The sequence below is a fragment of the Stegodyphus dumicola genome, chromosome X2, assembly GCF_044657685.1.
Source record: "Stegodyphus dumicola isolate Sdum_Otavi_A_Nest chromosome X2, ASM4465768v1".
Lineage (NCBI taxonomy): Eukaryota > Metazoa > Arthropoda > Arachnida > Araneae > Eresidae > Stegodyphus > Stegodyphus dumicola.
Genome location: NC_140781.1, coordinates 5,951,269 through 5,965,523, shown reverse-complemented (window position 1 = coordinate 5,965,523; position 14,255 = coordinate 5,951,269). Strand labels below are relative to the sequence as shown.

General features: G+C 33.7%; 1 protein-coding gene and 1 long non-coding RNA gene across 3 annotated transcripts in view; one reads left to right on the top strand and one right to left on the bottom strand.

Annotated features, from left to right (window-relative positions):
* Nucleotides 1-14,255, top strand: part of tinc (transmembrane protein tincar) — a 40,289-nt gene that overhangs the window by 12,277 nt on the left and 13,757 nt on the right. For both annotated transcript variants that reach the window (XM_035350071.2, XM_035350072.2), the window contains exon 2: nucleotides 9,155-9,856. In XM_035350071.2, coding sequence (XP_035205962.2) covers nucleotides 9,349-9,856 — 508 coding nt within the window. In that variant the 5' untranslated portion in view covers nucleotides 9,155-9,348. The remainder of the gene's footprint in view (nucleotides 1-9,154; nucleotides 9,857-14,255) is intronic.
* The window catches only part of LOC146992675 (uncharacterized), a 44,245-nt gene that overhangs the window by 25,057 nt on the left and 4,933 nt on the right, over nucleotides 1-14,255 (bottom strand). The gene's annotated exons all lie outside the window — the stretch shown is intronic.

Here is a 14,255-nt window from a genome sequence, read left to right as displayed (position 1 = left end):
AAGTTTGCGTTTAAGTTGATGGGACAGAATTTTTTGAATATGTTAAAAGCAATTTTCCATTTCGATAATTACACGCCAAGTTCATTAAAATCAAAACACCAAGATCTCAGGATTCAGCAAGGAAAGAATTACATAGCGTAACGTAATTAACGTTGTCACGCAAATCCGGCAAAGTTTATCCAAACTAATTACTCTCTTTGCTATTGATACTAACAGAGATTGATATTGCTCAGTAATAAGCTGCTTGAAAGATTCACTTACGTGACCTTGGAGATCGGAAAGGTCTTTCGGTAACACATTTTCTACAATGTGAAATTCCTCTTGCATTTTGGATTTCTAAAATTTTGCCAGTTTTGCTTCCGATACAAAATAGAAAACTAGAATTCAAGTTAGCATATGTATTTGTGAACACGTAAGAGGCTTTTCATTATCTTTCATGTAAATGTACAACCTATAGCAGTATAAGGATGCATAGCAATCAAAAAATACTAGAGCAATTTTTTTTTTAAATTTCATGAAAGATGTTAAACATTTCTGCCAAAATTATATTCCTTTTTGCAACAATATTCTTATTTATTAGATTGCTAGCTCTACATAGCAATGGTGATTCAGTATGCAGCGAAAAAACGCGTGACTATAGATAGAAATTACAAAATGCTAAAATGTTCTTTGGAAGAAATAAAAAGCAGTCATTACAAGGATTCAATGAAATTTCTGGGGAAAAAATAGTGTTTTCTGTAGATTAGGTTAGGTTAGGTTATTTAATTACGGCAAAGCCTCGAGGGCTATCTGCCTGCCTCGAGGGGAGGAATGCCTTCGTAGAGGACTTTCTAAGGGAACTGGCTTGTATACACGTTACACTTCGGGAAAACCACGAAAATACCCATGCAGCCAGCCCTTTCGCGGGATTTGAACCTCAGACCGAACTACCAGTATTCAGCGACTTTACCGCTCGGCCGCTGGTGGGCCTACTTTCTGTAGAAGTGGTTTCTTTAAAAAATTTTGTCATCTCCTGGCAGTCAGAGGATATAATTTTTATTTCTGATAAAGGCACTTTTTAAAATTTTTGATACATGCTCACTAGTAAAAGTAATGCAAATATATAAATTCGTTTAAAAAGTACTTTCTAAAAGGTCCACTCATTAAAAAAATAATTTCGGGTAATAAGCTTCAACAAAATTTAATGTCGTTGTGCGGTAAGTTGTACAAAAAGATTATGTTGTATTATCTGAAGGCAATGCTTACAAATTTAACAGTACATCTTATTTTAATATTTTCAGGCCCGAAAAAGTTTAAAAAAAATTAGAGTTTTTAACCAGCTAAATATCTTCTAGTAAAAAATTAGGGCTTGAAGTCTCATTGTGAACACGTCTTTGGATTGCATAGAAGATGCATAATTTTACTATAAGTTGATAACGGAGGGCACATAGCAGTTCAAAGACAAGACAATGAAAAATGCCATAACCAAAAAAATTTGAATTTGCTTACTTTATTAATATTGTTTGCTTAAAACATATTTGATTTGATGAGCGTAATTTGTAATGAACATTGCGATATTATTATTTAATATAAAATTTTAGCTAAGATTTAAAATAAATAAGATTTCTCGTGATGAAAGGTTGCTCATTTTCATTCCAATAAAGTTATTTACATGTATTGTGTGTGCTTTTAATGCTTCAGCTGTAATTAATAAAGCCATTTTTGTCTTCAGTGTACCGAATTATCCCAAGTAAACAAGATGACGTTTACTGTAAATTATGCTACATAAAAGTAAAATATAAAGATCTGAAACTTTAGACAAATGGTGCCTTTCAGTAAATACTAATTTCAATGAAATAATGGATCCTCTATAAATAAATCTCAGAATTATGCAGGAAAACATAGGTAACTGGCTTGAAAATTTTTTATCCATCCTTTAATCTGGTAACGTATAGAAATGTATTGCCATAAAATGTTTTTAAGACAGATTGGCTTGGTGTCTGTGTCTAAATTGTTTCATTTCTACATGGTTTCTGTGAAAATTTCTTTCAACAAATATGTTAGATAAAGTGTTGTGGTTCTTCGAGTTAAATTTTTTGGCAGTAAAAGATAATAAAGATCGAAAAGTCTGAAAACATGTGCTCAAATTACTGATGTATAAAATGGCCGACCTTACTCATAAGGGACTGGCATAACAAATTTAACACAGGAAAGCCTTTACAATGTGAATGGAAGCATACAATCAGTGTATAATTATGGAAATTAAAAAGGAAATTTTCAATAAAAAGACACTTACAAAAATGTGAAAAACCTGTTTTTTACTCTTCACTGTTAATGTAAACTTCCAAACAGAAAACTGTATAAGAAAATGTAACACTCCTTCCCTTTACATTTCGATACTTTTTTTTTTTTTTTTCGATTTAAGGAGGAATTCGTTTCATTTGCTTGTTTCGACTGTTACATGAATGAAGCCATGATTTTAAGCGGTATGGCAGATGAACTTTTCTTGTGCGATTCGGACAATCAGAAATCCTTTTTATTCTCATTAACATGAATCTCGAAACCGTATCCCGAGAGAGCATGACGTAGATCAGGACGTTGTCGTCTCAAGGTCACGACATCTGCAAAAGACTGTTATTTGTCTTTAATTGTGATCAGCTGTTCAACTCTGGAGCTTTCAGCGTCTTAACAAAGAAAGGTTGTCATATACAGAGGAGTATAAATAGTTCTATGAATAAAGGCTATTTTCTTGATGTGTCTCGATGAAATGGGAGATGGGTAATAAAGCTAATAGTTAATGTCCTGTTTCTTTCTCACTCCGTCAGAATGCTAACGCACCGCATAAAAGACATTTTTTTAGGGAGTTACCACACAATTTCAATAATTTATTCACATTTGAAACGATGTCTTGGAAAATGAAGAAAGTGTGCTCTATTTAATCTATTGTTTCAAAGATTTTATGTGATCTTAAAAAAAAATGTTGAAAATAAGACGCTAAATTCAATCTTTCTCATGACAGTTAAGTTCATCCGATGACGGTGTAACTTTTATTTTAAACTGTATCTTGTGTGGAAAACTCCTTTTTTCTTTTCTTTTTGCATGCATTCTCTCCATGATTTGAAGGGCCAGGAATTTAGATCTAAAGTAGGAATTCAATATACATTTGTTGAAGAGCAAAAACTTTCGTAAGATGAAAAGGAATTACTGTCTTCGATGACTCTGCGCAAATTATTTTCTAGAAAATGGTTCAGGTGAAATTCATCAAAACACATCCAAATTAAATCAAACTGAAATCTGAAAAGAACGCACCTTGCTGTTACAAGTGCTTTGACTGAAATAAAAGATTTACAACAAAGAAATGATATTGTCATTTTACTCGGAAACCAGGTATCGTTTTATACTTCTACAGCTCTTATCATCAGCAGGGCAGACAAATGAATATTTGATTGAGAGTATTTCTAGTATTTAAAAAATAGCTTTTCTTTTCAGCTAGCACTCGTTAAGTGAATTCATTAAGCGTTTTATCTCAGGTATTCATCCAGTTTCTTGTCTCAGAGGCATTATAAAATTATTATTCTAACAATATTCAGTATCTGACTGATCTGCCTCCGAATCGCTAAAGCTAACTACCTTTTAACTTTTCTATTTATTCTATTATTTAGTTTTCTTGTATAATAGATTAAAAAGTTTAGAATGAATTAAGTTTTAACATGATTTCCATGATTTGAAGATCATATAGCGATTAACAAAATTGGAAGTGGAGAACAGAATTTTCCCAAGCTGTTTCTCGGCGGCAAAATTTTTCTCTATCTCTCGGCATGCACCTAACCCCGTTTTTCTCCGAATTATTGATTTTCCCTCCCTAACCAACCGAATGCCATGAATTGGAAGCACGTGACAGGGTGAACTGAGAATAGGCTTGTGTGCGTGTGTGCGTATATACATATATCCGAAAATGTGTGAAGGCGCTTGCGTTTTCTTTTTATATAAGTAGGTGGATATCAATACAGATTACGTGCATTATATATGTACAAATATAGTATATGCATACACTATATTTACTCACATATTTCGCTCGCTCGTCTAACCCCCCCCAAGTTTTTTAATGTTAATTAATTGTTACTTTTTTTTACTACAGATAAGCACCTATCCAAGTACCAGCCGAAGTTGATGCTTGATTATCAGGAACTTACCTACGAGAAGCACCTTAAATATCTGGGGTTTATTCTTGACCCTGAATTTACATGTCACAAGAATATCGAAATATTGTTCAAAAAAAGCAGAAAACGACTAAACATTCTTAAATACATCGCGAGTAGGGCTCGGGGAGCTGATGCGAGTACCCTCAGAAGTACTTATTTGGCATTCATTCGACCCATACTCGAGTTTGGGCTTCCAATTTATTGTTGTGTCTCTGATTCCAATCTGAAGAATTAAGACAAAGTTCAATTAAGTGCAGCTCGTGTTATTACTGGGCTGAGGCACAGCTGCCCTACAGAAATACTCCTTTTTTGAGGCCGATTTGCAATCACTTCAGACTAGAAGACTAGCTAGCCTTGTTAAATACTTTAACAAACTCTGTAGTTACGGCCAATACAATAAAACTTTAGTATACCTAAATAGGTGGAAAAATCGACAAAGACTAAATAAAAACTGCCCTTTTGGTCTAGTTGAGCCTACGTTCATGCAGTATTGAGCCCCACTCACTGCAGTGTTGTTTGAGGCCATCGGAGGGTCTCTCCAGGGTCAACTTTCACTGTAACTTTACTACTGCTGTAAATAAGAAGGATTTTATCATTGAATACATGAGACAGATGGCTTTGGTGGTAACAAGCACCATTCCCAAAAATGCTATTAAGATCTTCACAGATGGCAGTTGGGAAAAAATGACTCTCTGTCATTTTAATCCAAATCATTGTTCTGTCTTTAGGAGTGAACTGATTGCAATCAGTTTGGGGCTCGAGGCTGTATTAAGAGAGAAGAATTTTTGTGATCTATGGATTTGATCTGATAGTCGTAGCTCACACATCATCTTGATAATTGGATTCTTGAAGGCGACAAAACCAGTATTTCTGTTCTACAAAAATTATACCTAATTTCCCAGCACCATGATATCTATTTGCAGTGGATCCCCTCTCATGTGGATCTTTACGGCAATGAAATGCCGGACAAATTAGCAAAGGAGGGCTGTAGTTTTTTAACTTCCTCCTCTTCTGTCCTCACATATCTGTAATTATACTCTTTGAAAAAAATCACAAATCATGGCGGAATGGCTTGTGCCCACCCACCCATCACTGGTACTTGGCTAGCTAGTAAACCTGTTTGAACTCTAAACCTTGAGTGTGACAGGAGCTCCCAGACTGAGCTCTTAGGAATTGCTAGCGGTCACATTGTCTCTCTTTCAAGGAAGGAATTGCTAGCGGTCACATTGTCTCTCTTTCAAGGAGGGCATTAAAAATCTTTTCCACATGCACAAAGGCTTTCTGCTAAACATATTTTGGTCTGTTTGGACCTCAGGTTTAAATCGTATGCATGATAAGGGTGTAAAATGTATGCGCAAATAAGGAAGTACCGTATTTGCCGGCGTATAAGACGCACTTTTTTTTTTTTTTTTTTTTTTTTTGAAAATAGGTCTGAGACACAGGGTGCGTCTTATACGTCGATACTCAGTTTTTGATTGCATTCATTTCTGGAAATTTCCTCTATTCGGAGTTATGCGATTTTTTCTTGATTCCTTGCGGAGTGAAGGAATATTACAGTTACGTAGAGTTCAGTGAATGAGCATGGGCTGTCACCGACGATCACAGTTGGGTTCCTTTAAACTTTCTAATTTTTGTGAATCACTTTTAAGTGTGTGAAATTTCTACTGTTTAGTTTTCTTAGATTTGTTGGCAAGTTATGGCTCAAAATCAACGTTACACAGGGGCATTTCGGGCCCCACCAGCTGAGAAAATGATAAAAACTCTGCTTAATCAGAAGGAGGATCTAAAAAAGCAACTCACAGTAAATATAACCTACGAAGAGAAACTGTACAATGGCTTGAACTTGAGGCAGAGCTGAATACTTAGATTTTATACCAAAAAAAAGCGGAACTTTCAGTCTCTATTAAAAACTATTATTCATCAAGCGAAAGAGATAGCGACTGATACAGAGATTGGCGATTTTACTGGATCAGGATCATTGTGTTCAAGATTCATGAAGAGAAACCATCTATGTATGCGGACTAAAATAAAAATATCGCGAAAGATGCCAGACGAATATGAAAAAAAAATTATTGAATTTCATGGATTCGTCATTAATGCACGAAAACGAGAAAATTGGACGAAGGTCCTCTGACGTTTGATGTGCCCGCAGACAAAATTGTAGATTCCCAAAGTTACAAAAAGTGTTACTGTTAAAACTTCAGGGCACGAAAAACTCACTACATGCTTGTTTTATGCTGCTGTGCTGATGGGAGAAAATTGCCCCCACTATTGATTGTTAAAAGAAAGACACTACCCAAACAAAATTGCCTAAATGAGTGTTTATACATGTTCACGCAAAAGACTGTATTGATGGAGGAGGAATGAAGTTATGGATAGATAAAATTTGGTCGAAGTTCCCTGGCGGACTGTTGAAGAAACCTGCCCTACTAGTATCAGTTTCATTCTAACAGAATTCAAGATGTTAAAAATAAACTCAATCAAAAGAATCAAAAACTCAGTTAGCTGTAATTCCAAGAGGCTTAACTAGTCAGCTTCAACCTTTAGATGTCTGCACTAATAAACCATTTAAGGGATTTATGAAGAAGTGGAATAGCTGGATGCAGTCTTCAAATTTTCAGGTTACACCATCAGGAAGAAGGAAGAAGCCTAGTATTTCTCAAGTTTGTGAATGAGTTAAAGCTTCATGGGATACTGTGAAAACAGAGATAGTGGTTAAATCAATTAAAAACTGTGGCATTAGTAATGCACTGGATGGTACAGAGGAAAATGTGTTGTATGAGGACTCAGATGCTGATTTAGAAGAGGTTTCAAGTGACTCTTCATTTAGCTCTGGAGATGAGTGTCTGAGTTATGAAGAAGAAGATTACAAGGTGTTCTTTTCCAGATAGATTGGATGTTTGCAGAAAGTATTACATTGTATTTGTATTACTTTATATTTAAAATACTGTATATTCATTGTAATGATCAATAACAAAGTTTTATTCTTCAAACATGTGAATAAAAAAGGGGGCTCGTCTTATAGGCCAGCGCGTCTAATACACCCGTAAATACGGTATTTTGCGTAAATAAAAAGAACATTATTGAAATTTAGAAGTCTCTTGAAAATAAGGTGTGCTTTTATTGTGCTGTGTAACTTTACGTGTGCTTTGTAATATGCTATGTTTATCATTAAAGCCGTATTTTGAAAAATAGTATACACCGCTTATAATTCAGAAATAGTAAAATATATACCTTCAGAAATAGTATATTGGGTTCTTCTCCCGATTTTTAAGCGGTAAAATTGCTAGGGTAAATCGGAAAACATGCGAGTAACAGTACAGCGGGGTAACAAACTTTCAGGAGAGATAGATTACACCTAGACGATGGGATTTCACATATTCGGAGACGCTTTCGTTGCGCGGTAATGCCGACACAAAACGCAAAAAAGGAAGGACACAAACAGTAAGACAAAACAGAAATTGAGAAGTTTGGAAAATTTTTATTTGTATTAATTTATTATTTAGTTATATTTAGAGTCAATCTAGACAAAATAACTTCACATTGGAGGCTAGTGGAGAAACGGTAGTTTGCTTAATGGTAACAAGTGTTAATTAATTTCACTCATATTCATAGCTCCATTAAAAATCAATTTGGAAGTTTCGCATATGCAGCAGAAAAGGATTTCGACAAAATATACTTATTCAGTTAAAATAACTTTCATCCAAGCTACATTTTGATGATTATGAAATATCGTTGATTGAAAACTATACTTCATATTCGTTTAATTATTGTTTTCCTTTAATACATGCCGAAAACTTAATTAATATTTCTCCATTAAACAGCTAAAATATTAAACAATGAAGTCTTTTTAATTTCTAAACTTACAATTCAAATTATGACTAAGGATTTATTTCGGAGTTTAAATATTAAAAACGAAAACTAGCAAGAGCTATCGACTTGCCTTGTAAAACTTCTGTGGCAACCAAGGGTTAGATATTTCTGCTCTTTCTTCAGTTATCTGAATTGTCGGATAGCCAGTAAAATCATCAAAGATTGAATTATTATTGTGTAGAGGTATTTTTGGAAGCAGGCAAGATGAAAAATATGCAACGCCTTCGCCGGGAATCAATCCGCGGACCTCTCAATTACGCGATGAGCGTGCAGACCACTACACCACGAAGGCTCTCTAAGAAGGCGGGAGAAATACCTTATATACTCCCCCTTTTAAACGGCGACTGAGGTTTTTAGGGGATCCAGTCGCCAAATCCTGGGTGAGGAGAATCATCATCTAACATCATTTTAGTTCGGACGCCATTGTAGAGACATTAGGTATTTTTGGAAGCAGGCAAGATAAAAAATATGCAACGCCTTCGCCGCGAATCGATCCGCGGACCTCTCAATTATGCGCTGAGCGTACAGACCACTACACCACTAAGGCTCGCTAAGAAGGCGGGAGAAATACCTTATAATTATCAGAACCTACTATGCTCTAATAATGAAAATTTAGTAGTCGTTAGTAGAATATTATTAGTAGAATTTAGTAGAACATTACTTCTCAAAATAATAATATGTGATAACGAATAATAATAATATTTAGTATTGAAGTACTTTAGAAAAAGGATCTATAAACTTTATCTATAAATCATTAGGTGTTTATGGATGTAATAGCACAGCAACGATATAAATTGCATCATGATATAAAATGTGGTATTTTAAAATTTGGAGTTACAGGAATTGTTATCGGGTATGTAAGTAATGTGAGAATAGCAGAATGAATATTAAATCACACTGATAGCCAATGTTAATATAAATAACTGTAAATAAGCTAGTGAAAACTAAATTCTTAACTTTACAATTAAATCTCGTTCAAATTTCATTCTCTAAATTGTAATGTAACAAATAATTTCATTTAATTTTCATTGTTACAAGATGAAATGTTTTGCTCTTTTTGAGGTAGTGTGATTAATAAAATACTCTGTTCTTTTTTACAGATGTGTTGTAAACTTTGAAAATGCATAAGAAAAAGCTGCATTCTTTGGAAAATATAGATATTAAACAAACAGAAATTTTGCTGAGCAGAACTGAATGCCTTAAGTAAACGAATCAAAAATAATTCAATTTCATAAATGCAAACAAAAGAATCACAAGAAGCATCAACATTATTTACCCCTAAAGCACATTAAATATGGTTTCTCAAACTCAAGCTGGACGTCTGGTTAAGAGGCCAAGTGATGGTTTCACCAAGTGTCAGCGTCCCAGAGTAAATAGTCAATGGTCTGTGTGGTACTGTGTGTTTACAATGGCTTTGCAAATATACATCATGGTCACAAGTATTCAAAGGTTTACCCGATATGTGTCCTTGCCATGGCCACCTCAGGGACAGCCGTACTTTGAACTAAATGCTTATGTAGCTTTCATAGGAGCTGCAGTGGTTTTGATGCCATTTTTTGTAATATCTGCACTGATGAAAGTTGGAAATTACGCCAATGATGGACATAAGATCGGTGATGAAGAGCCAGATATGGTTGTCTACCAAAATCTACGTAAAAGGAAATGTTGCCGATGGGTTAAATCTCTATGGAAGCACGGAGGACCAATAGCATCGCTGATTCACCTTGCAGCATCTATGTGCCTTTTACTACCTAGGCTGCTCATTGAAGCCCAACTTATTAAACATGGCTTCCTCAGCAAAGGTAACATTAAAAAATATTCTTTATTAAATTCAAAAATCCTAAAAGCGATTCAAAGTAAATGCAGTATTAAAAAAATCGGGTATATTAACTTTTCGTGTAACAGGATTTTATTTGTAATACATATCTTTAATTTTTATTGTTACTTTCTGTAAATTTATGAATTCTTAACTACTCAGGGCAAGTAAAAAACTGAAGCCATATTCTGTTTCAAACATCTAATGTAAAAGAAACAATTGCGGCTACGACATAGTAAATATTTCTCCAAAACCTAAATTTAAAATTTAAATTCTCCAATAGCTTCTTAACAGCTAAAACAGAGAAGATACTTTTAGAACGTCAGGAAACTAATTTTTATCAAATTAAACTCTTAATTAGTTATACTTGTCTAATTTGTAATTCTATTTTAGTTTTTCCTTCCCCTCTCTGATTTGTTGAATTCTTATTAATTACTATATTTCTTTTTTTGCTTTGCAAAACGAAAAGCCAAATTTTTTTTGTTTTTTGTGCTTTATATAAATCCATAATAGAGAGAAACAGTTTATGTCTAAGTATGCCTCTTTCTCATTGGCACCTTAAAAATACGTCTAAAAAAGGAAAAACCTGGCATTTCAAACTGTGATATATATATATGTGTTGTATGATCTTAAATTCATTTAGTGCGAAAAAACAAGTTTATATATATGATATATATGTATATATATATATATATATATATATATATATATATATATATATATATATCATATATGATATATATATGATATATTATATATATATATACGATATCAAGCAAGGTAGTAATTACAATTTTGAAAAACCAATTTGGTCTAGAAAACATCTTGCGCAATGTGCTGCAAAATAAGTAAAATATAAAAAAAAATCTAGTAAGCTCGCCTAAAAGTTACCAGGAGCTGTTGCTCCAAGAAGTTCAACACGTTTAAAAAAATTAATACATATGAAAATCGAACCATTAAACATGTAAAACATTAAAAAAACAGAATCAGATAAAAAAAATGTAAGCGGAAAATGGTAAATTAGCCCAACTCGACTTCCAAACTGGCTTTTCAAGGGAAATTTAATTTGTTTGAACGTCGAATCAAGCTAACCCCGTTACGCGTTTCGCCGAAACACAACAATTGAAACTTTTTCGCTACAAATTTTTTTTTTAATTTAGACAAAGTGTCTTGGAAAATTTTAATAGTCTCAATTCTCTGTTCCAATTTCCCGACGCGTCCGCACAAAATGACACATTAAGGTGTTAAAATATGTTAAACTATACCGAAACATCTTAAATCTAGACTAAAATCAAAGTCAAAATTAAAATCAAAATAAAAACTAAAATAAATAGCGGTCTGCTATTAGTCCTAAAATATACAAAAAAACATACGGACTGGGCCTGCAAGATTAACAATTTTATATATTTTAGAAATCTGTAATGAAAATCTGTAATTAAAATAAAAGAAAATTAAGATCATAACAAACTAAGGGGGTCTTGCTAAGACCAAGAAAAAGTTGTAACAAAAGAAACAAAAAACTGACCTGTGGAGATGCAGATCTCTCCCTCTTAAAACTAGTTGAAAAGTGGTTGTAATTCCCTTCTGTGTACTTCAGTCGTATGACGTATGTAAGGGGGAGCGAAGTTCTGTGGGCATTAGCCAATACGAAGAGATTGTCCGTTATCTGCAACTCGTCTCCTAATATCGAAGGGGGTCGGAAACCTACGGAAACCTTGTTACGACTTTTACTTCCTCTAAATGATCAAGTTTGGTCATCTTTCCGGCACGCCGACGCGACCCGAAAGCCGCTTCTATATATATATATATATAGTTGCGACATGCAGCACGTTCCGTATATTCACACTAATTGAAGGATTTCTCATTAAAAATTTTAACTTTATATACTCTTTAACACTTATATTTTCACATGATAGTTGGTATTCAGCAAATCAATCGAATATTTAAAAAACTTCGAGCTATAGATATCAAACAAAAATTACGTCAATGAAAATAAGGTCGTAGAGACATTAGGTGTTTTTCGGAAGCAGCAAAGATAAAAAATTAGCAACCGCCTTCGCCGGGAATCGAACCACGGCCCTATGTAATACCGGCTCAGCGTGCAGAACCACTACACCACGAAGGCACGCTAGGGAAACGGGAAAGATGCCTTATAAGGTAACCAAAAATCATTGTTATATTTTCAACCTAATAAAACAAATAATGACTTCTCTATATATAAATGTAACTATTTAAAAATAAGGCAAAATAATTCATTAATTGATTGTGATAAAGTATTCAAAGGTTTTGACGTAAAGAGAGATATGATCGTAAGAGTTCTTCTATGAAGATATTGGCTTTTATATTACACACAGGAAAATCTACGAAAACCACGTAATGCCAGCACGTTCATTCATTAAGACCTAAAAATAAATAAATAAAAGAAGATTCCGTAAAAGCATACGATATAATAAACATTAAAAAACTATTTCTTAATAGTAAAGATAAATGATAATAAAATTATTATCAGACTTTAGATAAACGCTGCTTTCCAAAATTGAAACAGAAATCACAGAAAGAAAAAAAAAAGTAGCTTTATGCCATTATTAAAATGGAAATCATTTTAAAAGCTTGCCCTTTAATTCATATTAGCATTTTTAATCGTAATTCATTTATTTATCATTTATCCCCAAAGACGATTAAATCCATTTGCAGCTGGCACCCCGGTTTTTCATGAAATCCCGCTTTCTGTAAATAACTGGAAATGCAATTAAGAACGCGAATCGGGAAACTTTTTTTTTTATTTTGAAAACTTTTTCTAAGCTGGAAGTTCTTCTGGAAGTTCCTGTACTTCGAATTCCTGAGCAGAAAGCCGCGCAGCTCAGGCAGATTTATTTCAAATAAGACAAACAGAAGAAAACGAAAAAATAATGAACTTTTTCCTTGTGGCAAATTTTTTAGAAATTTCAAGCTTTCCGGCGAGTAGTAATTAGATTCGCAAAAAGGGAGGGTACCAAGTAAAAATTTTTCTCCCTTTTCTTTTCTTTTCTTTTTTTTTTTTTTTTTTTTTTTTTTTTTTAGGAATGATGTTTAAGGAACACATTACTGCAACCGTTTTTAGAAAAATTCCATTCTGGTAGGTGCTTTTAGAATGAAGATATCATGAAAATCCAGATCCCTGTTTTGAATACCCTGATGACTTAGACCCTTGATGAAATAACTTATTCCTTTTTATTTTGTTTTCAGAATAAACTGCTCTTTTCATCAATCTTTAAATGTATCTTTTTTCTTGCAGATTTAGTTAACATATCTGACTGCGTTCGATAAAAAAAATAAAGTATTCTTCTAATCTTATTTATTGGAAAATGAGATGATACAGTTCAGTTGAAGAGCCCTTCCCCAAAAATCCGAGGAGTAACTTTCCTCAGATATGTCATTCTTTTATTCAATGGTAGATAAAATGCATTTAAAATTCGCTTAGATTTGCTTTCGCATTGACTTCAAAACTTTGACTTCGCCAAAGTCAAAGCGAAAGCCAATCGGTATCAAAATATCGCACTGTATATTCTTTTCCAGTTTTGTTTTTCCTGCTACGATTCATTTAAATGCTTGCTTTTTGAAATTCTGTTAAAATGCTCCGATCTACTGAATTCCGTTGAATTACTCAAATGTGTCAATTAAATTTCAGAGAGCCGCCCAGATGGGAAGGTGGTTTGTGATTTTAACTGATTATTTAAAAAGTCCGGATTCGAATCCCGGAGAAGGCACGGATGTAATTTGTCTGTCTCTTCATAGGACGCAACGGTGGCCCAGCTATTAGGTGCCTCCATAATAGAGTCCACGACTTCCAGACTTAATAATGACCAACGTCTATAAACGGCTAGAGCCCGCCATTGGGGGAAAAAATAAACATTCAATGATCTTTCCTCCGTTTCAAGCAATTTGGCAGAATAACATTCTTCCAGTATGAGACAGCTTATTTTGACATAATCTACTATTTTCTCAAATGGAAAAACTTTTTATAAGATGTTAAAATCAATAGAAAATTGTTTAATTGAAAGAGCGTAGAAAGTGTGAAATTAAAATTGCTGTACTAAGTAATCAAAAGCAATCTATCTTCAAAACTGAGGCTCCTATAAAGTAACCTCAAAGGGAGATTTTAACAAAGTGCAAAACAAAACGTCAGAGCTATTTAATATTTTCATTTAAAGTGCGCAAAATTTATTTATTTATTTATTATTTAGATTTTGTTTCAAGTCTTTTGCTACAGGAAATCATTTTCCCTCCATCGGTATCTTTTTATTCCTTATTCTGGTCTTTCCTGCCCAGAACTGCACTATTTCTCTCGATTCCAAGTATATTTGCTATACCCACAACCATAAAGGATTTTCCTCTCTCTTTCTTTA